This window comes from Polypterus senegalus, chromosome 8, assembly GCF_016835505.1.
Source record: "Polypterus senegalus isolate Bchr_013 chromosome 8, ASM1683550v1, whole genome shotgun sequence".
NCBI classification, from domain to species: Eukaryota; Metazoa; Chordata; class Cladistia; order Polypteriformes; family Polypteridae; genus Polypterus; species Polypterus senegalus.
Genome location: NC_053161.1, coordinates 17,207,681 through 17,233,834, shown reverse-complemented (window position 1 = coordinate 17,233,834; position 26,154 = coordinate 17,207,681). Strand labels below are relative to the sequence as shown.

The window sequence follows — 26,154 nt, the reverse complement described above, 5'->3', positions numbered from 1 at the left end:
AACTTTACCCTTTGATTTTCATCACAGCAACATCTTGCTAAAACTGAAAAAGCTGCCTCAAACAAATTTACACTAAAAACATTTTTTTTCACTTTAGTCTTCAGTACTTTTTATAATGAAAGCCTCAAATAGCTAAATCATAAAAAAAGTTGTGGTATTCTCTTCCTTAAAGCTTTTATTCTCAGATTGACATGGGAAAAGATACTATAGGCTGAGCATTGGGAATGAGTGATCTTAGTCATTTCCTTGAAAATTGCATTTTATTTTTGTAACTTCAATAGCTTGTAGTTAATGCTGAATGCTGAAGGTGGGATGGGAAATAGCTAAAATAAGATGAATAGATGGGAAGGCCAGTGTCAAAGATCAGCAACATTTAATTGATGTGGAATTTATTTTATTTATATATTTTTGTTTTTTTGAAGTTCTTAAGAGTGCATAATTATACCCATCTGGACTGTTTTGTTAAACATACATACAAACAAGCTGAATGTGAACTGTGGGAATTATATTTTAGAATTATATCTGATCCAGGATGTTTTTCCAATAGATACAAAGTTAATGATAGATATTTCGATAAAAAGTCAATTTTATGGTTCATTTGCAGATCTACTGTATGTTATTGCTGCTTTACATATCTTGAAGGAAAAAACAAAAAACATTAGTCTCTTCATCCAACTCTTCAATCGAATTAGAGAAGTAATGCTTAAAATTATGTACCAAAAAATGATCATCAATGTATTCATCAATTTCGTAGATGATTTTTATTAATGAGTCTCATGTGGACAACAAACTGAGCACAGAAGGGATTCCTGGGTGCTGCAAGCCCAGCTATACTAAAACCTTCCTACTTCTAGTAGGATCTGGGTCAGGCATGGGCTGTTCTCTTAATGAACCATAAACAGCAGACATCTGGTGGGAGATGCTTAAAGAGCATCATTACTAAATTTCTAAAAAATTTTTAATATACTTTTTTTTAATGTGAAGGAAAAATAAATCCTTGTTTACTGACCCATTGTATTGATCAATCTTGTGATCTATTCCCAAATTCTGTAACCTAGAGAAAGCAGCCTACTCTGTTCAGAAAGTAACAAAAACCTCTGACTCTTTCAGTCAAGGGTATACTGAACATTATACTGTATTCAGGATTGTCAAAATTAATGGTATTAAACATACAAAGCAGATATCCAAATTAAATAATGTGTACAGTTTTAATTTTACATTTATTGAGTATAAAGCTTAAAAATAAAAGTGTTAAATAAGGTCATAGAATAATACATGAGTGATATCAGAGAAACAAAATATTTTTGAATGATCTCATTGTAATCCATATAGAGTGTTAGGAGATGATATCTAAGATAAGGGAAGTACAATATTACTGGAATATCCATAGCTAGAGCAAAGATGCTAGGGAATAGCCATGTGCCGGTAGCCACTTGAGCAAGGTGTATTACTAATGCTAAGATATTTTTATATCATAATAATGAAAATAATATTCCCTCTGTTCATGACTTAAATGTAACATTCTTAATTAGAAAACCCAACCATATTGCATAATCATCTTTCTTCCTTCTTATTTCTGGATGGAATGGAATAGGACCATTAGCACACTACACTAAATCAATAGGTCATATGGCTACTCAACAGCCACTCATACTGACAAGTGGATGAACAGATACAGTATACAAGCTGATATTGCACTGAATGAAGTATTAAATTCATTGTCTTCCACTAGCCTGTTTGTGATATTCAATTAACATTTGACAGTAAGCTTGAGCGTGAACTTCTTGAACCAACACAATATGCTGTACTGCTTTGCAACAGCTTGGATAACAAAATCATTTCTTGTCTCTTTTGTCTCTCATTTTGGTTTTGACACTCAGTAATTCTGATTTATTCACTCTACCCTAATGTTAAGCAATTCTTTTGACTGTTCCTTTTTATTTTTGATTCTCATCTATTCGTAATGCATCTTTGGAGTGCCTTTTCCAGCATGGCCAAAATAACCATTGGCTTGAACATTTCTATCATTAACCCAATAACTTTATTATGAACCATAACTGCAACAATGAACTAAGTATTGACCCAGAAAACCAAGACAACAAGAAACAATAATTTTGAGGATCTGTTATTCCAGCTCAGTGTCTATAATGAGAAAGAGGTGTGCTGATTGGTAATAAATAATACTAGATACTAGATTTTAAATGGGATGAATGAAAAGAGAGATGAATGGAAGAGATACTTATATGTGACAGGTCTAACATTTATTATTAATTGACACTAGTTTTTTTACCTGCCAAAAAATAGTTCGGTAATGCACCTTCAGTCTAACAATATTGAATGCATGCCCACCTTTTATACATTATCAAAACAATACAAACCCTCTGTTTTATTATGGAATAAGTGTGACTTACCAAGTTCATTATGGATTAGCCTACTTTTGTACACCCTATGTTCAACATGGACACATGCATAAAGACACACATGCTCAGTATCCATTTAAACATTGAGTGATGCCTGCACAACCTATCCCTTCTCAGCACTCCAAAAAAGAACTGACTAGCTTTGACTTTAGCAGACCAGACTGGTGTCACTTAGACACTGGAGGGTGATACACCATACCTATGGCCACTTACCAAGGTAAGTTACACCTTCCCATGCTGCTCACTATTGAAGACATCCTTTTTTACTTTCTCATATATGAAGTATTATTAAAGTAGATAGATAGATAGATAGATAGATAGATAGATAGATAGATAGATAGATAGATAGATAGATAGATAGATAGATAGATTGAAATAAGTGGGAAATAAGTGAAACTATAATAGGTGCAATGTGTTTACTTAAATATTTCAAGTAAAGCAATGCAGAAAGGTATATGAATAATAGCGAAAACCAAGGTATAAAACAAAAATACCAGTATAAATGGATAATAATAAATAAATAGCAAAATCTGGATATAAAGCTCCTTATGGCCATCCAAATGTTTCACACCAGGTAAATAAAGAGGATGATGCTGTACTTTCTGCAAAAATATGAAAGCTGAATAACTGTGCTAAGAATAGCATTTGTGTGAGAGAATGTCCTTGAAGACGGGTTACGGAAATTCAGAAGTCAAGCTGACACATGCTGTGTTTCTTGGGTCCAGTTAGATGGAGTCTCTCTGGTATAAAATCTCTTTCTTACCCTTGGCTAATCCATCCTTTATGCCAATATTCCTAATTGTGTTTTCAAACCCCGTGATGTTACTCAATGGTAATCTTAGTGGTTCATGTCATATTTTAGTCACAAAATCTGTTTATGTCTTCTTAGTTCCTTTGAAGCATAGATAAATCTTCTCTCGCTCATGATTTTAGAGATGCTCAGTTTGACACAGAATTCTTAATCACAATACATGCATAAATCTAGAAATACTGTATGTTGAGCTATGCTTAATGAGTAACACATTTTGTAGGTATGCATTGTTAAAGTTATTGCAAAGTTAAAATTCTCATTCGAGTGCACAGCATTTTTGACCATTGTGTAGGCCAGGCAGATTGCAGCTGATTTTTAAAAAGTGTGCCTGCAGTCCCAAAATGATTGTTTTTCCACTCCGTAACACTCACTCTGTATATGGTGAAGAAATATTCCTGGGGCAGTCCTGTCTGTCAGTTCCAGTTTAGGTGTGCTGACCTTGGCTTAAAATAAACATGTTTTTGTATTTTTTTTCAAAGCTCCTGCATGACAGAGTACTTTTCACTGTAAAAAGAATGTAACTGCTCCTCTTTAAAAATATACAATAATCAATTTTTTTTAGAAATGACTCACTTATCAAGGAAGTAAATTATACAAACATTGCACTGAACACACATCGTCTAACAACAAACCTCACGCCTATATCAGCAGGGCTACTAGCCTGATGGTTTAGTTTAGCCATACATGGTCCCCACAAAAGAGTACATCAAGTGAAAAATAAAACTTGAGTTTACTTACAGTAAGTCATGGTAACTTTACACAACAAACAGCCTCTGGTTATCTCAAAAAGCAACTCACAGCACAGGCTTGTGTACAAAATGAAAAAAAAATAGTCATTGCCTTCAAACCTCAGGTCAGATGTAAGTTTCCAATTACTGCCATTGTTCCTCACTTCCAAATGCTATTCTTGGCACAATTCTTCAGCTTTCATATTCTTACAGAAGGTACAGGAAGGTGATTATCCTATTTTATCCTGTGTTGTGTCATTGCTCTGTGAAGTGCAGGAACAAGTAAAAAAAAAAACATTCCGTACAGTTAAAGTATTTGACTATTCTATTTCACTCAATACTTAATCTTAGCTTGTTCTTTTTAATTACATTTTCATATACTTTCTAAAGATATGATCCCTTATACAGTGACATCATTACAGCTTTTACATCTCACATTTATGCAACGAATGAGTAATGGCTGAGATGAGTGTAAAATTTCTTTGTTTTACTCCCACATTTCTTGCTGCTGCTATTCCAAAATTCTAATCAACGTCCTGTGAGAGCAATGCAGTAACATCTTGCTATCAGAGTTTTTATAAAGTGATTATTAAGGTAGGAGTCATTATTTAAACCCATTTTTCTTTCTGATGTTACCACTTACAATCAGTGTTGTAAGAGAGCAATCTACTGACAATTTAATAGACTGGTTTTTAAGCAGGGGCCCAATATATTTGCCAGAAAAATAAGTATATTTGTTGAAATATTTCTTAATCTAGGTGCTGGTTTTCTTTAAGTTCTCTCATATGGTAGCCCACATTTTCTTAAAATTATCTAAAAAACTAGAAATTCCAAGAACCAAAGAAAAAGGGGAAGATTTTTATATGAACAAGGTGTTTATAACTATTAAGAAATTCAAAAGGTGAAATTCCTCCCACCCCTAATTTGTGAATATTCCTTTTGAATTCACTAAAATGTAGAATATTTTTCAATTTGTCTGAAATTCATTAATATTGCATTTTAGATATATACACTAATGGTCAAACATTATAGAACACCTCAGTTTTTCTCCAAATTTAATCAGTTGAAATACTACGAATGACCTAAAATAATGAAAGGGTAAGCAGTAAACTGAATCCCAGCATAATCAGGTACAAGCATAGAGCTGTATCTGAATGGTGCACCAGTCTATTATCAGGTAAACTCATAAACACATACTCTCAATTTCTCACATCAGTCAATCTAACCTAGAACCTTCTGTGGAATGTGGGAGGAGAAATACTTGGGGAAATGATCTAAACTCTACACATACAGGTATCAGCCCAGGGTTCAAACCCAGGACTCAGGAACTCTAAGGTTGCACTGCAAACCACTGTGCTACTATGCCACCCTCCCTTATTTTTATGTATTTAAATGTATTTTACAATGTCAAGATATCAGCAAGGGGTAGGAGATCTACAGAGATATAATAAAAATGGGTTATTACAATAATTATTCAAAAAAGCATTGGGCAACTAAAGAAAATGCATACAGAATATCATTAGACATATGGTTTGGACAAAGACAGTACCACAGTGATTTACAATATGCTTTTCAAGTTATTTACTCTGTTTAATGAAGATACTGAACATACAGCAATAATTTCAGTGTTCAGGCAGCAGATGGCAGTAATATGCTATCAGTAATAAAGCTGAAAAATAAAAATAATCCTCATCTGCCACCATGAACCTGAAAACAAACTGTTTAAATCTGTTATATAGTTACATATTATAAAATGTAATGCTTTAACAATGTTTTACTTTTGTGTTACATTTTTTTCTTTTGTATGAGAAATTGCACATTTGATTGGCCAGTATTTGTTACTGAATCCAAAGCCCATATATGAACATTCAAGAACTTGTCCAGAAACACAGCCAAACATGATAATTTCTTGTGTTTCATGAATACATTTAGCCCTTTATGTGTTATGAAATAAATCACATTCACCCCCTTTATATGTTACCAACCTGAGACAGGAATTATTTGTGGTATAAACACTGGCCACTATTTCAAAATATCCAAAGCAAATAGCTGAATACAGTGGCACAGCAATTATGTGTAGAGGACAGGAAATCCTGCAGGTCCCCCTAAGCCCTAATTACCTTCCATTTTTTCAAGTACAGTATTTCCAACGTTTCATGTTTACCAATTCATGCAGCAAGCCAGTGTGAACAGGATGTGGCCATTTGAACGCATGTGGTTTCAAAATGTTAGACCAATGAGAACTCCTGTTTCAAATTATAACAGCAGTGTGAGTGGCAGAGGTAGCTTAATCAATTTGCTCTCCTAGGATTCAGCATAGGGGCTTCCGACTGTATTCAGTGTCCTACCTTAGGGAGTCACTGGATTAAGTTTTTTAATGCCAGTTCAATAACTTCTTGGGAAAATGAAACTATCATTACTTTACAAATTTTCCTTGAATTACATGCATGGACTGGCCTTTGAAACTAATGGAATAAACCCTGCCGTACTCTCTCTCTATACAGTGCCCTCTAGCCAAAAACTCATTCATTGTACACTCTTGGTCATTAATGTTACCATAAACATTAATGAAAACAGCATAAAAACATTAAATTATCCACTTCTTCTGAGGTGTCCACTTAATACAAAATCCTTGCAGCAGTAGTTTTAAATTTCTTCACATTAAATGTCCATTCAAATAAACAAATAACCTACAAATGTTTTAACCAGTATTGGCTTTTTATGTTCCTGAAATAATGTATTTTAGTATCATCCTCTTACACAAGAAATAAATATTTGAGGTACAAAAATGTATCTCAAAAATATACTCTATATTGAATTAAATATACCTACATTTTATTGAACTTTTTTTCTTTAAATCTTTATATTTCTTTTCCTTAATATTACATTAGTGTCCTGATTTGGCAGGAAAACAGACTACTAATTTAATGAGTTTAACTGGGAGATACTTGCAAAAGGCAAAGCAAGCAAAAATAAAATAAAAAAAGAGACCAAAACCCAGATGAGAGGCAAAAATCACAGTCAAAATTTGGGTAAGAAGTCAAAAAACAGGCAAGTCATGAAAATTAATCACAAAGAGAATTATAATAAAGGTTTTGAAGGATTTATCTACAGATTGGATAAAGCTCAGTCAGCCGCAGACCTTTTATCCCGTCTGCTGATGGGCCCAAGGTCACGACCCAGGAGAAAGCGACCCTAACAGTGGCACTAAAAATGGCTTCCACTATAGGAAAAGGCTATAACACCCCAAAATTCAGCCCAGGATCATGACATAACCCCCTGTCAAAGATGTGTCCTCCAGACGCCTCGATCCAATTTCCAAGGAAATGAATATGAAACAGAGCCAGGATGCGAGGGACATAAAGGATATTAAACTTGACTCAGGTATGATCCTCTGGACCATACCTCTTCCAATGCACCAAACATTCCACTGCTGACCTTTGTCTTCTAGAAGTCACAAGATATTGTACTTCATATTCCTTAGTATTGTCTACAGAAACAGGTGGGGAAGGGGGTGAATCAGGAGTTTAATATGGGCTGCTACAAACTGGTCTTAACCTAGAAACATGGAAAATAGAGTAGATCTTAAAATGCACTGGTAAAGATAAACTATAAGATTCTGGAACCACTTTCAAAATTGGTGGGGTTTTTTTGCTTCTTGTCTATAAAGTGCTTCATGGATAATCCTGCTTTCCTTAAATTCCTACGAACGATCATCTATTTGGCATAAAGGTTACTAACATAATCCTTAACACCTACACAGTTAAACATGTGAAATCACAAAGACACACTACTCTTTGTAAAATGACATCTGCCAGTAATTTGTCTAATGGTAGCCCTTTTAGTCAGAATTTTACTGAACAGTCAGCCTGAGTTCAGAAAAAGGAAGTCATGTTTTACTAGCATGCTGGAATTCTATGAGGAAGCAAGAACCACTCCGGGGCCTGAGTTGCCTCAAAAGCTTGCATATTGTAATCTTTTTAGTTAGCCAATAAAAGGTGTCATTTTGCTTGGCTTTTCTCTACATTCATAATGGCTAACACAGTACAACACCCTAGAGGAAACAACAAAAGGATATGATCAAAATGGAGTACAGTATATGATATTATTTATCTGGACTTTCAAAAAGCATTTGGTAAGGTGCCACATGAGAGGCTGGGCATCAAACTGAAAGACATGGGAGTTCAGGGTGATGTTTTTAGATGGGTACAAAGTTGGCTCAGACACAGTGCGAGTAATCTTATTAGAATTGGTTGTTGTTAAGAGTGGTGTCTGTCGGGGGTCAGTTCTAGGGCCACTGTTTGAGTCTGCAGATGATACTAAGGTAGGTGGCTAATCAAATAATCTGTAATCCGTTGAATTATTACAGAGGGACTTGGATAACACTCAGGCTTGGGCAGATTTGTGGCAGATGAAATTTAATGTCAGTAAATGTAAAGTATTACATGTAGGAAGTAGAAATGTTAGGTTTGAGTACACAATTGAGGTCTGAAAATCGAAAGTACTGTATATCTTATGAGAAGGATTTAGGAGTTGTAGTAGATGCTACACATTTAACTTCCAGTGTTCAGTAGCCATTAAGAAGGTTAACAGAATGTTACGTTATATAGCACAATGTGTAGAGTACAAGTCCAAAGAGGTTATGCTCAACTTTAACACAATGACTAGACCTCATCTGGAGTACTGTGTAATGTTTTTTGTTTCCAGCCTGAAAAAGGGCATAATAGTGCTAGAAAAAGCCCAGAGAGGAGCAACTGATTCCAGGGCTATAGGAGATGAGTTATGAGGAAAGATTGAAAGAACTGAGCCTTTTTAGTTTAAGCAAAAGAAGATTAAGAGGTGACTTGATTGAAGTGTTTAAAATTATGAAGGGAATTAGTAGAGTGGATCGAGACTATTATTTTAAAATGTGTTCATCAAGGACATGGGGACACAGTTGGTACTTGTCAAGGGTAAATATTGCGCACATTTTAGGAAGTTGTTCTTTACAAAGAGAACCACAGACACTTGGAATAAGCTACTAAATAGTGTGGTAGACAGTAGGACTTTAGGAGCTTTCAAAATGTGATTTGTTTTAGAAGAATTAAGTGGATAGGACTAGCGAGCTTTGTTGGGCTGCATGGCCTTTTCTCGTTTAGATTGTTCTAATGTTCTAAAAATCGAGAGCTCTTAGAAAATCTATCGACTATAACCAAAATAGTGGTATTGCCCTTGGAGGGAGGTAGACTGACAAAATCTACAGAAATATGCTCCTAGGGATGGGATGGGACAGGAAGAGGCTGGAGGAAACCCAACAGAAGTCTAGTAGCTTTCTTTGATCGACAAGAATGAATAACTTCTGTTTTGGGACATCTTTGAGATAGTATTGCTCCAGTTACAAAACTGGACATATCTACTTTTATGATAAATTGGAATTCAGTATTTAGGTGATGTAAGATGGGGGCTATTGTAAACAATTTGTTTATATGCTCAAAGGCTTTGCTTAACTCCTCCGTCCACTGAAATCTTTTATGAGTTTTCTGGGTTAACAAGATTATAGAAGCTATAATAGAACTAAATTCTTTAATAAATTGTCTATAGTAATTTGCAAAAATTTTACAAATCTCTGGACTTATTTAACACTCTCAGGTGATTTCCAATTCATTATAGCAGTGATTGCAATATTACCCATGGTTAAACCAGTCTGTCAAATTTCATACCCCAAAAATAAAATCTTTTCCTGGTGAAAGTCAGATTTGCCTCCAGATGCTTGATGGTGTATTTCCGGCAGCACTTCCGGGTGTGGCAGAAGAACCGCCCATAAGGGCACAGTGGTTGCTGAAGCACCCCCTGGCAGTGCCTACAGATCCCAACAGGGCTGCACTAAACTCCAACTCCCATGGGGCCCTGGAGGAGTCCTAGGCACCACTGCAACCTAGGGGGGCTGTCATCTAGCGCTCCGTGGGAGGTAACGCTCTGGCCACATTTGCTACCCCGGTCCTTCAAGCTTGGAGACGTCCCAGCCAGACAAGGACCCCAGCCGTCCACCACAGGTTATATACACTTCTTAAATCTAATTTCGAAAAAACAGAAAAACCAATAATAAGGTGATATGGCGTAAACTTTCACTTTAAGTAATGGAACCCCATGCATTAAATCAATAGTGCAGTCACAGTCCCAGTGTGGGGTTACCAGTAGGGTTTATTGCTTATTAAATACATCAATATACCCAGAATATTGAGCAATTCTGAAAACAGTATGAGCTCCATTGTACGGTATCTTTGGTCTCCCATTTAAGAACAGGATGTTGCTTGTTTAACCAGGGGTATCGGAGAATTATTTGAGGGAAAGTAGACTGGTTGGGAGCATGCACTGATACAGCACGTTGCCGCACCCACCACATGACGAACCACCTGAGGGTCCCAAATTATGACCCAAGTGCAGCTGTGCAATGGGTGAACACCTCAGCACCACACTAGGCCGAATGCAGTGGATCAATGAGACTAAATAATAAAAATAATGCTTCTTCATAAAAGATTCCTATTTTAGACTGAGGGTAGGGGTGTAGCATAGTCTAAACCATCGGTGTCGAACTCCAGGCCTGGAGGGCCGCAGCGGCTACAGGTTTTCATTCGAACCCTTTTCCTAATCAGTGACCTGTTTTCACTGCTAATTCACATTTTAATAGCCCTGTTAGAAGGATTCAGTCCTCTGAATTGATTTGTTTCCTTATTAAGATGCAGCCAAACAGGAATGAGACGTGAAAGGAGCCAACAGATGACCAGCTAAACTGGAGCTTCAAATTCCAACCAGTTTCTTAATCAGATGCCAATTCATGCTGTTAAACTCGTTATTTAATTCCACGGCTTGTTGTTGCTCTTGTTCTGCTACAGCTGGCATTTCCAAAACTGTTGATTTTCTGTTTTTCATAAGAACATCGTGTTTTTGTGATTTGAGAGATTAACCTTACTGAGACCTTCACCTTTCTTTATTTTCATATATTATGTGATGTGGCAGCTTGTTTTGTGTCTCATTATTGCTTGGCTGCTAATTAAGGAAAAAGAAACAACTAAAGGGCCTGAGTCAAGTTAATTGGAAGAAGTAATTAGCAGGAAAAACTGGTGACTAATTAAGAAGATGGTTGGAATAAAAACCTGCAACCACTGTGGCCCTCCAGGACTGGAGTTTGACACCCCTGGTCTAAGCACACAGAGCAAATGGACTCTCCATCAACTGAAAGGACTCGAGGTTATACTGAAGACACATTGGAGTGATATATAAACACTCAATCATGGAGGAGCTAATAAAATTCCCAGTTGCCAATCAGTGTTTCTGTGAAAATATTATTAACCATACAAGGAGTTACAGAAAGTACTTTGTACATGACTACACCCTACTAACCCCAATGCGGAGTGTGTGTTTTAGTTTTAGCATGGGAAAGGTGCTATATAAATAAAATGTACAGTAGTATTATTTCTATTATTATAATTATTGTTATTTGTTCAGTTCCTAACACTTGATTGCAAGCTATACATGCCTGCTTAAAATCTCCTTTAATAGCCATTAGTAGACCACCGAACTTGCAGACGCGTGCACGCCGTTAGCGACAAAGGCAGGCAGTGTCGTTTCGAAAAAAACGGCCAGGTTTAAGTGGAAGGAATAACCTTCCGTAGAACACAATAATAAAAAGAATATTTTTTCTTGAGTCATATTACACAATATACATTGAATATCTAAACTGAATTTAAATCTGGATAATATTTACTTAATAGGATGATGGATAATCTGATATGACACCTCATTTTATCGGTAAGGCAATACATTCTTGGCATTTTCTGTTCTTTGTGCTATTTTCTTTAATGTATCTTCCCAATAAGCCTTTGCTGGAGGGAATACATTTTAGTAAACAACTGTGTTGCGTACACAATTAACACTTCCTATCCTAATATATCAGCATTCGGTAGTCCTTTGGATTTGAAATGATTAATTGAACAAGAACATGACTGACCCTAAGAAGAGTAACCACTCCTCTAATGCCCTTGATGCCTCAGCGACAAGTTGGGAGAAATCGGGTTTGGAAAATGGGTGGATATTTACCTAAGAAACAACGCATACGAATTACACCTGACATCTGTTTTACTCCAGCTTTGCGAGACAAAGAAACTGGTTTTAAATACACTGTTTTTTTAAATAAATTGTGTAAATTAACGAATAGGCTCCGGTCCTGTGATACTCACGAAGAATAAGTGGCGTTCAGAATATTATGTTATTAAATTCCTGAAAATTAATTAAAGTACTATCAAAAAACCAGCGCTCGCTGGCTGTCTGGCTTCGAGCCGCACGATTTTTTTTTTCATTCAATCAGGCAGCTAACAGTCTGTTAAACGCGTCATAGCAGTGCGCAGGCACACTTTGGGGGTCCTTGTGTGTTTAGAGATGGTGGAGACACGTGAAGAATGAAAATCACCCTCCGTAGAGTCTGTATTTGTATTGCTCTGATTTATTTGGCGTTTTCTGCGTATGCAACGTATATCGTGTTTTTTAAAACGAAAGCGGTTAACCGAATACAAAGGGTGACGAAGAAAGGCAAGGGTAGGCATGCTGCCGTTATTTGTTTTAATCGCTGCTGTGATTTTGATCTTTATGTTGCGCAGAGTCTTACAGGAGATACATTCTGGAAGCAACTTGGGCAAATCATAGTAATCCTTGAAATTATTTTTAAGATTATTGTTGATTAAAATTTAAAATACTGATTGAAAATAAAGAGAGTTGTTTAGTAAGAGCGATAAAATTATGTACATACCGCTAAGTTAACCGTGTTAGTTGTAATCTTGTTTAATTCTGCGTGATGGAGTTCTCCATCCATTTAAATTGTGTTAATGTTTTGTGATTAAAATGTAATTGGTTTTCATAAATGAGTGTGTGTTGTTTTTCCTCCAGTTGCAATGAAAAGTCAAGCAGAATGACTCATTTTATTGGCTAACTAAAAAGAAGTTAATACTTATTGATTACACCAATTTATTAGTCAAAAAGTGCATAGAATATTCTGCTTAGCAACCTGTTTCTAAACTGTCTGTTTTCTGGGATATTTAGAATATGCGTGCGAATGGACAAATGTGCCCAGTACAGTAATGAGCTTTTGTGCCATTTCGGTTATAGCGCTTGAATTGCACCTGATACAGCCAGGTTAGGCAGCAGTCCACTATACAGTAAAATGTATTGAAGATGATAATGGATAAATATACTAGTGTATCTATTTGCTTGTTCTTATTATTGCCTCGGTTTTATGGTTTGAAAAGTATTCCATACCTTAAAAAATTGCAAAACACCTATAAGTCTGGTTCACAACCCCAGTGATGTACATCATGAGTCTACATAAGCCTGTCCTGTCTTATGCAAAGGGTGTCAGAGATCACAATCCCCCCACCCCCACCCCCCTTGAAATTTCAACGTATGTTTGTGTAAAGTCTGAAATCGAGATACATCAAGTAAGACCTTTTTGTCTTTAAGAAGACCTTCTAATTGAAATACTTACGAAAAAAGCAAATGTATCACTTTTACAAATAAAATGTTACAGTATTAGTGGAAGCCCTGCTTGCCTTATTTGCAAAAGAAAGCCCATTTGAAATTATCTTAATGTAAGTAGTATTCCTGAATGTTTCCCTCATTACAGAAGAGTTCAAACACAGTTCTCTTTAGACCGCTCCACAGATTTTCTATAATAGTGTGGTTCGACTGACCTTTTTTTTTTTTTGACCATTGATAGGTTAAATTTGTTGTGCCCTCTAAATTTGTGTTGTTTTGAAAGGTTAAGTTCTTCGTTCATTTCAGCTTTCCGGCTGGGGCAGTAGATTATGCACCAAAGTATCTTGGTATTTGAGGTTACTGTGTCCATTCTGCAGTCTCTCCTGTAGGTAGGCTGTGTGTTCTTTGGCAGTGAGCTAGCTGGGATGTATGAAAACATGATGGGGGAACATGAATATATTTATGGCAAGTCTGACCCATGTATATGCAATATTTTGGTGCAACTGGGAAATGACCTTCTTGATCAAGCAGGGAAATTCAGCCAAACCAGCTAAATAATGACTTGCACGCATTATAATAAATGTCACCGAGCTGTTATAATAATGGGTGTTGACATAACAAGCATATTAAACCTCAAAAGTGATTAATGTGATGTAAAGACTGCATTATAGTTCAATTTTAAGAGGCCCAATGCTGTGTAGTTTCTGGTTATATTGGCTACCTTTTGTCACTTCTCAGAGAACTGGCTGACATACCAGGGATATCTCCGCCAAGCTTTACTCCATCATGCCTGCAGTGCTGGAAGCCATTAATAAACTGGTGTGGGTGCACATACATAAAATATTTGTTTGCAACGTATAAAGGCAATGTGCATAAGTGTCCTATTCTCCTAACGTAATCAGAGAAATTTACTGCACTGATCTTGTAATAAGGGTTCCTAGCAAGAGTGAAGTTGCTTTTGTTAATTTTGAGTAGGTACAGTCCATTAATACACAAGTTATCATGCCTTAGTGACCTGGGTCAACCTGTGATTCATTTGTTTTGAGGCAGAGTAATTTTGACAGGCATTATAGTAGTATAAGTGGTGGTCAGCTTATTGGTAAGGTAACTGGCTGAACCCTCAGTTTTTATTATGGCCAGTGTTATTCATATTAACAAAAATCATTTAATTACATGTGCCCGGTAATGGTGGCTGCCCACTAAGACACTGGCTCCTTACGCCATTCCCTGACTCTTCGAACACAGAGGAGAGATCCTATATAACTCATAGTTGCGGAATGCAGATGGTGGTGTCACTGATACTTCAAGTGGGAGGCCGTTATACCAGCCCATGAAGTTCTGCAGCATTGCTATTGCATATACAGTACATACTGTATATGAGGTTGATTAACATGCTCTATATATGGATGTTTCAATGTGATATTTGAGGCATATTCACAAATGCACATTTACAAGGTGATTGTGATTTACGATGGATAAATTGAGTAGAAATTTTTATAAGGCAGATTTAATAAATCTTTATTTACCTGTTTTTTGGCATTTGCATATTTTCATGTGGAAATCCATAGAGTTTTTACAAATGAGGCCCCTCTTGCTGCCATATTCTGGTCACGTCTTAATGGTCACCACAGTGTTTTTTGGTGTAGGATATGCATCCAGAGTTATTTAATATAATTTTCTTAACAATATGATTCTGAAGATTTTTTTTACATTACTATTGACCAAGTTTATGTCCCCACAATACAATCAAGAAATCTTCAGGGACATCTTCATAGAACATTTAATTTGAATTTGCAGCCAATCAATCACTTCTTTTAATGTCGGGTGAACAGACATTACCTTTGCACCTCATTTAGAACAAAATTAGTTAAATTTGAACACAATTTCCATTAGAAAGATTCTTTACACTTATGCAACCAAGACAGTGCAAGTTACATTCAGTACAATACAGTTTTACAATGATTAGTTTGTTTTTCACCTCAATTTTTCTAGTTGCAATATCTTAATGTGAAAAAGATGTGACTTGATTTCTCTTGACTTCTTTTACATAAACAAATTTAAGGGTTCGCATGCTTTTTATATCTTCTATATTTACATTTCAAGTTGCATACAGTGTGGTATCTTTTCAATAACAGCATGAGACAAAAATTATGACACAGTCTGCTTCCTGGAATACAGTAATCCCTCCTTGATCGCGGGGGTTGCGTTCCAGAACCCCCCGCGATAGGTGAAAATCCGCGAAGTAGAAACCATGTTTGTATGGTTATTTTTATATATTTTAAGCCCTTAGAAACTCTCCCACACTGTTAACATTATTAGAGCCCACTAGACATGAAATAACGCCCTTTAGTCAAAAGTTTAAACTGTGCTCCATGACAAGACAGAGATGACAGTTCTGTCTCACAATTAAAAGAATGCAAACATATTTTCCCTTTCAAAGAATGGGTGTCAGGAGCAGAGAATGTCAGAGAGAGAGAGAGCGCACGAGAGAAAAGCAAACAATCAAAAAATCAATACGTGCTTTTGGGCTGTTAAGTATGCCGAAGCACTGCGATAAAGCGCCATTTTGTAGAGGAGCATCCGTATCCTTTAGGCAAACAGCCTCTGTGCAAACAGCTCCTCTGCTCATAACCCCTCCGTCAGGCGCAGAGAGAGACAGAGAAAAGCAAACAATCAAGCACCGCACGGAAAGCATATCGTATATCATTGAGGAGTTTTATTTAATACGTAATACGTGCTCTGATTGGGTAGCTTCTAAGCCATCCGCCAATAGCATCTCTTGTATGCAATCAACTGGGCAAACAAACTGAGGAAGCATGTACCTTAAATTAAAAGACCCATTGTCCGCAGAATTCCGAACCAGCTTAAAAATCCGTGATATATATTTAGATATGCTTACATTTAAAATCCACGATGGAGTGAAGCCGCGAAAGTCGAAGCGTGATATAGCAAGGGATCACTGTGTAAATTTATGCCACCCATTTATGAGTTCACATAATATGATTAAAGGTTAGGAGGGAGCCTAGAGTATGTCAAGGCAGCATTGGGTACCAGTCCATCATTGGGTCAGTTTTGAATTTCCCGTTAACCCAAGATGCACATACATAGGTTACTGAAAAAAACCTAGAATAACTGGAGAAAAGCCATGTAAATGAAAGGGGAACATGTAGTTCCATACACATAGTGACAGAGAGTCAAACTTTTGGTCCTGGAGTTGTGAGAAAGCCTTACATACTAACCACTGCGCCATATGTATACAGGACATCAAAATATATGAAAGTTAATTTAATGAAAACAGAAGTCAAAAGAAACTTAGTTGCAATAAGTATAGTGGCGGCACGGTGGCGAAGTGGTAGCGCTGCTGCCTCGCAGTTAGGAGACCTGGGTTCACTTCCTCTGGGCACAGTCACAGTGTGGACAGTCTCCCACAGTCCAAAGACATGCAAGTTAGGTGGATTGGCGATTCTAAATTGGCCCTAGTGTGTTTGTGTGTGTCCTGCAGTGGGTTGGCACCCTGCCCAGGATTGGTTCCTGCCTTGTGCCCTGTGTTGGCTGGGATTGGCTCCAGCAGACCCCCGTGACCCTGTGTTCGGAATTCAGCGGGTTGTAAAATGGATGGATGGATGGAATAAGTATAGTGATAGTATAGGCAGATTTTAGGTGGAAAGAGAAAGAAAGATAGATTAACTAGAGTAAGAGAATGAGTGTCCTGCTAGTCCTGAAAAAAAATTCCAACCTCCATTAACTGTTTGTGATTACTCCAGCTTTCCTCCAAATTTACAACATGTATATTAGACTAATTATTGACTGTAACACTGCACAACACAGTTTTTGCTTCTTGAACATTGTTGGGTGTTTCTTATAGATTTTTGGGTGCTGATCAGAATATCACATCAAAATTTACCCATCACGTACCATTTCAGTTTTGTCATGATTTTTTCTAATACTGTATTTGTATCCAAACATTTTCGCTCCTGTTAGTGACTTATTAACAACAGTTTGTGCAGGCTGGGCATATCCAGGCATGGAATCAGGCCAGGTTGGAAGCTGTTCTGTGGAAGTTGCCATCCTGGGCATGCCTGTGCAGGTCTGAACAAGCTTGACGCTGTCTCAGCATGCCATAAAGGTGGCTTGCATACACAGATCCTGCTAATTTGGTTTATATAGATAGTCAGTGTGTATGTATACTATTAGTATAGTAAAGTATAGTATCTGTAGCAATGTAACAGTAAGTAAGCTTGATGCAATAGACGTTCTGGTGTCAGGTGATATGTCTCGTCAATGTTGTAACAGTCACGATACATTCTGCTATATCTGTGGCGAATATACACTTGCACCTCAGAGACGTTGGAAGACTGCTTTTGTGAAGAAAGCTGATCATCTGTATTTTGGCTGCAAAATTGATGATCAAGACATTGATGATCAAGAAATTGGTGTGACATGTGCTGTCAGTCTGAGAGCCTGGCTCAGAGGCACTCGAAAGACGATGCCGTTTGCTGTTCCGATGATATGGCAAGAACAGAAAGACTATGTGATGGACTGTTACTTCTGTTTGACTAATGTGTCTGGATTCTCTGCCAAAAACAAGAAGTCAATTGAATATCCTAATCTGCCTTCAGCAATGAGAACCGTGACACATGACAACAGTCTTCCAATTCTGAAACCACCAGAGGATTGGACCTTAGACAAACCAGATGAAGAAATTGCAAAGCAGGGTACTGACAGTGACTTTGACCTGGATTTTGAACCGTGCTCATCAGGCGATCCACATCTGATAACACAGTCTGAATTGAATGATTTGGTCAGAGATTTGGGTCTGTCAAAAGCAAAAGCCAAGCTGCTAGGTTCTAGACTGCAGGAATGGTGTTTGCTGTCACCAGGTACAAACATTTCTATGTTTCGAGGCCGACATCATGATATAACCAAATTTTTTGCACAAGTCGACAGTCTCTGTTTCTGTTGTGACATTGAAGGATTATTCTTGGCCTTGGGTTGTGATCACAACCCGGAAGAGTGGCGTCTCTTCATTGATTCGTCGATGTTAATTAAGCCTGAAAGCTGTTCTGCTACACAATGGCAACGTTTATCCTTCAGTACCTTATGGCTATGCAGCACACATGAAAGAAACATATGAGAATATTGAACTGTTGCTGAAGCATGTACAGTATAGCAGGTTCAACTGGAATATCTGAGGAAATCTTAAAGTCATTGCTCTAGTACTAGGACTGCAGCTCGGCTATACAAAGTACTATTGTTTCATCTGTGAATGGGACAGCCATGACAAAGAGTCGCACTATTCTCGACAGAACTGGCCAGTCCGTAAAAAGTTAGTTCCAGGACAGATAAATGGGGCACATGAATCGCTTGTCGACCTGGCAAAGACATTTTTGCCTCCTCTTCACATAAAACTGGGACTCATGAAGAATTTTGTGAAAGCACTGAACAAGGAAGGTGAAGGTTTTTGTTATTTAAGACAGATGTTCCTAAGAATAACTGAAGCCAAGATCAAAGAGGGCATTTTTGTTGGCCCCGAGATCAGATATATTATGAGTTACAAGCGGTTTGAAGATCTGTTAGAAAAAATTGCCTGGAAAGCCTTCAAAGATGTTGTTGACAATTTTCTGGGCAATTACAGAGCCCTAAACTACATTCAGCTGGTAGACGAACTTCTCAAAGCATACAAGACAATGAAGTGCAACATGTCACTCAAGATTCATTTCCTCCACTCACACTTGGACTTCTTCCCTGCAAATCTCAGTGCTGTCAGTGACGAACACGGTGAAAGTTTTCACCAGGACATTGCTACAATGGAGAAACGATACCTGGGCAACTAGAATCCATCAATGCTTGATGACTACTGTTGGACAATGCAACGTAATGCACCAGATATTGAATACAAAAGAAAATCAGGAGCAAAACACTTTTAATTCTGTTGAATTTAATAGCTTATGTAAAACATAAATGTAAGTATGTAAGTACATTATTGTCAGTAAACATATTGTCAAGGATGCCAGGGGCTATGACCCGGCGGGGCGCCAGGAGGGACGGAAGAGGGTCAGAGCCCGGCCTGGATCACGTGGGTGCGCCTTCCGGGTTGCTTTGGGAGCCACGGGTCAAGGGCTTGGAAGCTCTTCCCTGTAGGGGCCCGTGGCCACCGCCAGGAGGCGCCCAATGCCTTGGGATTTGTTTCCCCAGCACTCCTGCCACACCAGGAAGTGCTGGGGAAGACTGAGGCGGTGCCGGGAGCAGCCGGGAGGACAGCCGACACTTCCGCCACGCTGGGGCGTGGCAGAAGATTGCCGGGAGCACCTGGGGCTCATCCGGGTCCTTCATAAAGGGGCCGTCTCCGTCATTCAGGGCTGGAGTGGGTGGAGGTAGGACGAAGCTGTGGAGAGTGGAGGCGCCCAAGAAAGGCATTGTGGCCTGGACATTGGGTATTTGGGGTTTTGTGCACGTGACTGGGTCTCTGTGACCATTATTTGGGGTCTTGGTGACCTTATAATTCCTGTAAATATTGTAAATAAGCGTGTGGTGGTGTCAAAACAACATGTCCGCCTGTCTGTGCCCGGTACCGCTCACATCTGGCGTAGTCGGCAGGATGCTCCGCCTGTTACAAGGCGGAGACCTGTACAAAAATATTGTTGTGGGCGGCCCGGTGCAGCAGGGGACCCCACCCACGTTACGCGGTGCTGCGCGCACACAGCCCCGCTGGTAAAGGAACCCCACGGACCGCCAGGGTCCGCAGGAGGGCCGTTATTCCCTGAAGCGGGCGGCGTGCATTGGAAGAGTGCAGCGGTCTCCGGCAGCGCCGTTGCTGGAGGCGCCGGGACGGCATGGCGTCGGAGAGGCCACACCGAGGACGCTTCCTCGGTATGACGGGACCTGGGAGGTGAGTTCCCTGCCTATGCAGCAGCCGGCCCTTGGGGCCGGGCGTGTGTTTGTTTTCCAGGCAGGGACCTCCAGGATCCGCGCCAGTGGCGGGCGATGCTGGTTTGCGGGCTCCGGCAGCACAGCGCAGCAGCGAGGGCTGCGAAGGAGGAGACGCTGCAGCTCGAGGCGCTGGCAACAGCAAGGCTGCCGGCAAGCACGCCGCCGCCGCAGAAAGGGAGCCAAGATGGCCGCGGACGGAAGTCCCTCCCTGACAGGCACGCCATTGGGCGGTGTGTCTTGCGTGCCGCCGATGACTGTAGAGAGGCGGGACCAGGGAATGTCCATCACGAGCAGGGGAGACCCGATTGGGCGGAGGAGAAGGCCCACAGGAAGTGGCGGCGTCGGAGGCCGACAGTCAGGTAGGCTCGCGTCGGTTAACTTCCTGTCTTTGCCGGCTGCTTTGGCGGAGCTGGAGGTCCCTTCAGCCCGCCGGGCAGCGTGTGTTACAGGTGCTATGTGCCCTCCGGGCTGAGGTGCTGGTACTGGAGAGGAAGGCGCTCGCGGCGCTGAGAACGTTTCATTCGACAACGGGACGGCGCGACGCTGGAATCTCCAGCCGGAGAGGTACAGCGGAGACGGTGAGTACAGCCGACTCCGTAAAGCATATGGGAGGGGCTGCTGAAAAAGGCTGTGAAGACAATGATCAGTTCGGTAAGCAGCCCTCCGACAGGAGGTGCGGCGCCGCTGGACTGCATCGCTGGCGAGGGGGAGTCCGTGAGGGCGCTGAAGGGACACGGGCTGCTAAGTGCCCGGGTCCTAGCGCCCTCGCCCGAGTTGGCTGCGGTCTTGCGCCAGCACTATAGGGACGCAGGCGGGACAGAGCGCCTTTATTCCATAAGGGTCTCAAACCGTCAGGGCGTCCCAGAGTGAAGGGAGGAATAAAGGGCTGGGTGCCGATTCCTCCGATAAGGTGAGACGCGTTGCTGGGTGCACGCGTGTGGCTGGCTGCCCTCTGAGAGAGCAGAGGGAATCCCTGAGGCCGGCGGAGAGAGAGCGGGCGGTGCCGACGACTCCATCGTCGAGAGGACACGGAAGCCGCGGAGAGGTGCCGATCAGGCAAGTGCGGGGTGCCGGTTGGGGGAACGCTGCCCGCATGCGTACGCAGCTGGGTGCTTTGGCAGCGTTCTGCCCCTGTGTTCTCTTTGTAGGGGCGGACCCGGGCGAGTTGAAGGAACCCCTTCGTGGCGGAACAGCCCTCTGATGTCGGGCCGTCTGCAGAAGGATCTCTCTGTCGGTGCGCAGGTGCGCTCGCAGCTGGAGGAGCCAACGGGGGAACGAGTGGCTCAGAACAAAGGGCGTGGAGGTCCGGAGGGGTGCCCACCAAGGAGGCCCGGGGTGCGGTAAAGGGGAGCACAACCTGTGCGAGGCACAGGGATGCACCATGGGTTGGTGTCTGGATTGTGTCTCCGCCCCTGTCCCTGCTAGAGTGCGGGGCCGGACCCCGGCTGTCCTCGAGTGGGGCCCGTTTGAGCTCTGCTGCCCTCGCGGGGCGGGTCGCTCTTACGCCACGCAGTGGTCTTCGCTGGCTGTGGGCACTGTCAAGGATGCCAGGGGCTATGACCCGGCGGGGCGCCAGGAGGGACGGAAGAGGGTCAGAGCCCGGCCTGATCACGTGGTGCGCCTTCGGGTTGCTTTGGGAGCCACGGGTCAAGGGCTTGGAAGCTCTTCCCTGTAGGGGCCCGTGGCCACCGCCAGGAGGCGCCCAATGCCTTGAGATTTGTTTCCCCAGCACTCCTGCCACACCAGGAAGTGCTGGGGGAAGACTTGAGACGGTGCCCGGGAGCAGCCGGAGGACAGCCGACACTTCCGCCACGCTGGGGCGTGGCCAGAAGATTGCCGGGAGCACCTGGGGCTCATCGGTCCTTCATAAAGGGGCCGCTCCCCGTCATTCAGGGCTGGAGTCGGGTGGAGGTAGGGCAAGCTGTGGAGAGTGGAGGCGGGCCCGAAGAAAGGCATTGTGGCCAGGACATTGGGTATTTGGGGGTTTTGTGCACGTGACTGGGTCTCTGTGACCATTATTTGGGGGTCTTGGTGACCTTATAATTCCTGTAAATATTGTAAATAAACGTGTGGTGGTGTCAAAACAACATGTCCGCCTGTCTGTGCCGGTACGTTCACCATATAAATGTCTATTTATCAGAGTTCCTACGTGATGCAGTAAAACCAAAACTATATTTGTGATTACCCAGTAGGTACCTGTCACAATCAGCAAAAACTTTTCTGGAAGCAAGACTTTTCAAAAAAATTGTTGTGCAGTCAAATTGGCCCAATTTAAGTGAGTGAGTGAGTGCGTGTGTGTGTGTGTGTGTGTGTGTGTGTGTGTGTGCTCCTTTGATTCAGTGTGCTGCAAATGTAGGCTCCAACCCTCACAACCCTTAACTGAATAATGTAGGGTTTCATAATACATAAATGGAATTGTATCAAACATGCTGAGCCAAAATGTCTTTCTACCTTTTTCAGGGAGTGTACCACAGACTGCAGGACCAAACCATTTGAAAGATGTTCTGTCTGTAGAGGATGGTGAATGGAATCCTTGGGAAGAAGATGAAAAGAAAAGCACACTTTCTCCAAAAGATCAAAATGTCATCCTCAAAAATATAAAAGATTATCCCTCTGAAAAAAAAGAACAATATTTCAAAGTCCAGATATGGGGCAAGGCTGCAATTGGTAAGTTGTTTTAAGTGCTCTTTGTTGATGCCATCTGGAAATGCACACTCTTTTGCAGTTATTTTATGTAAGGCTAACAGTGGTGTTATTCTTCAAATCTAAAACATAAGACTTCATAAAAAAATCTAAATTTTACAATTAGAATATACAATAACAGACATACTTTATTTTTATAACATCTTCATGTAGTAAACACCTTGAGAAGACAATTTACATATTTTTGCATTTTGCGCTCTTATAGCTTAAATTACTTGCTTATGGTAATGAAGTAATTGACGCAATTAACAGTGGCTGAAACTGCCCTATTACATTTTAATTGGTTTCTTCAAGATTCCTTGACAATTGTTTGACAAGACAAATGATTTGGGATTTAGGTAACAGTATTTGGTTTATAGCATTCTTTTCCTATACCTTTACAGTAGCTAATTTATTTAACTGCATGTGCAGTGTTATGAACATGCTGACATTTGCTTTTAAATGTGAATGATCAGGCAGAGTGCTGTAAATGTTGGTCATTCGGAAGAGGTTTATTAATGTATAGCAACCACATTAGTAATCCTTACCAGTAACAGCGCATTCATAGTTTTCATACTCTTTCCTGTATGTTTAGCATTCGGTTGTTCAGAGGTTGATGTGCTTACTGCTTCCTGAGCAGCTTTTCTTTTCTCCACCCTAGCGGCCCGCTTCTTCTCTTCTTTCATCGGCATCTTTTCGCGCTAAAACTGTCAGTCAGTGTTTCTGTTGCAATTAGGTAGTACATTTTCTTTAATTTTTCACTTAAGCTGACACCAAAGTCTTAAATCTGCTACAAGAATAATTTAAGATATGAAGAGGTAGGGGAAGTGATGGCGAAGGTTTTAGGGATGAGAACGGCTGCTGGCCGCTGCCGAGAGTTGATTCTACAATACAATAAAAATAAATCACCCAAAAAGCGAATATTAGACATCACATAGTATATGGGTACCATATTTAAGGTCAGTAGGTCAAACAGTTTGCGAGCTACAGGTGATTTAAAATCCTGGACAGACAAACGAAAAGCCACAGTAACATATTAAACATAAAGATTATTAAGAGAGTGTGCTTCAGTCCATTGCAGAGCACACCCACCCAATCAACGCATTAACCAGGGACCAGTTGACATAAGATGCACGTCCACTTGACTCATTGTTATTTTGGCAAAATTAGGTGAATAGGATTGATGAATTTTGTTGATATGAATTCCTTGTTCTTGTCAAAATTGTTCTGCTAGTCTAATGTTCTAATGTAAAATTGCATTTTATTTACTTTTCAGACATTTCATTAAAACAATCTATGTGATTTTCACATAAAAAGTCTTTGCATACAATATTTTAGTAAAGGTAACAGACTTAGTATTAACTAAAGATATATATATATATATATATATATATATATATATATATATATATATATATATATATATATATATACATACACACACAAAGTGGAACCTCGGTGTGCGAGCATAATTCGTAACCGGAAACGTGCACGCAGTCCAAAGCACTTGTATATCAAAGTGAATTTCCCCATAAGAAATAATGGAAACTCAGATGATTCATTCCACAACCCAAAACTATTCATATAAAAATGATTAATACAAAATATAAAGTAAAAATACATAAAACAAATTAACCTGCATTTTACCTTTGAAAAGAATCATGGTTGGTGCGAGTGAGTTGGGATTCCACCCAACAGGACGACACGCAGAAGAGTGTCCCAAAGCAATTGCAGTCTCCCAGCGCTGTAGCAGTTCGCCATAAAAGTGCCTGCTGTCGATGGGTGATACAAGGAACATTATAAATGCACAGGGCACAGTACTGCTTGGCCACAACCCTGCCTGACTGCTGTGTCTGTGTATAGGAGAGTGACAGATCCCACTTACAATAAATAACCGCACTGTTGCTGTTTCAAGCTGAATAAAGCTGGTGGTGCAAGACGGGGACTCACACGTCACAGCACACACACGCGTGTGCGTCCCCACAATTCATTTTTTTCCTCAGAATTCTACACACAACATCCCATAATGACAACGTGAAAAAAGTTTACTTGAGATTTTTGCAAGTTTATTAAAAATAAAAAAATTGAGAAAGCACATGTACATAAGTGTTCACAGCCTTTGCCATGAAGCTCAAAATTGAGCTCAGGTGCATCCTGTTTCCCCTAATCATCCTTGAGATGTTTCTGCAGCTTAATTGGAGTCCACCTGTGGTAAATTCATTTGATTGGACATGATTTGGAAAGGCACACACCTGTCTATATAAGGTCCCACAGTTGACAGTTCATGTCAGAACATAAACCAAGCATGAAGTCAAAGGAATTGTCTGTAGACCTCCGAGACAGGATTTTCTCGAGGCACAAATCTGGGGAAGGTTACAGAAATATTTCTGCTGCTTTGAAGGTCCCAATGAGCACAGTGGTCTCCATTATCCTTAAGTGGAAGAAGTTTAAAACCACCAGGTCTTTTCCTAGAGCCATCTAAACTGAGTGATCGGGGGAGAAGGGCCTTAGTCAGGGAGGTGACCATGAACCCGATGGTCACTCTGTCAGAGGTCCTCTGTGGAGAGAGGAGAACCTTCCAAAAGGACAACCATTTCTGCAGCAATCTACCAATCAGGCCTGTATGGTAGAGTGGCCAGACGGAAGCCACTCCTTAGTAAAAGGCACATGGCAGCCCGCCTGGAGTTTGCCAAAAGGCACTTGAAGGACTCTCAGACCATGAGAAACAAAATTCTCTGGTCTGATGAGACAAAGATTGAACTTTTTGGTGTGAATGCCAGGCATCACGTTTGGAGCAAACCAGGCACCGCTCATCACCAGGCCAATACCATCCCTACAGTGAAGCATGGTGGTGGCAGGATCATGCAGTGGGGATGTTTTTCAGCGGCAGGAACTGGGAGACTAGTCAGGATAAAGGGAAAGATGACTGCAGCAATGTACAGAGACATCCGGGATAAAAACCTGCTCCAGAGCGCTCTTGACCTCAGACTGGGCGACGGTTCATCTTTCAGCAGGACAACGACCCTAAGCACACAGCCAAGATATCAAAGGAGTGGCTTCAGGACAACTCTCTGAATGT

General features: G+C 40.5%; 1 protein-coding gene across 1 annotated transcript in view; it reads left to right on the top strand.

Moving 5' to 3' along the window:
- Positions 1–12,340: 12,340 nt before the first annotated feature.
- The window catches only part of rxylt1 (ribitol xylosyltransferase 1), a 53,822-nt gene continuing 40,008 nt past the window's right edge, over positions 12,341–26,154 (top strand). The window contains exons 1-2 of the mRNA XM_039760841.1: positions 12,341–12,530; positions 22,854–23,060. Of these exons, the coding sequence (XP_039616775.1) occupies positions 12,395–12,530; positions 22,854–23,060 (343 nt within the window). The 5' untranslated portion in view covers positions 12,341–12,394. The remainder of the gene's footprint in view (positions 12,531–22,853; positions 23,061–26,154) is intronic.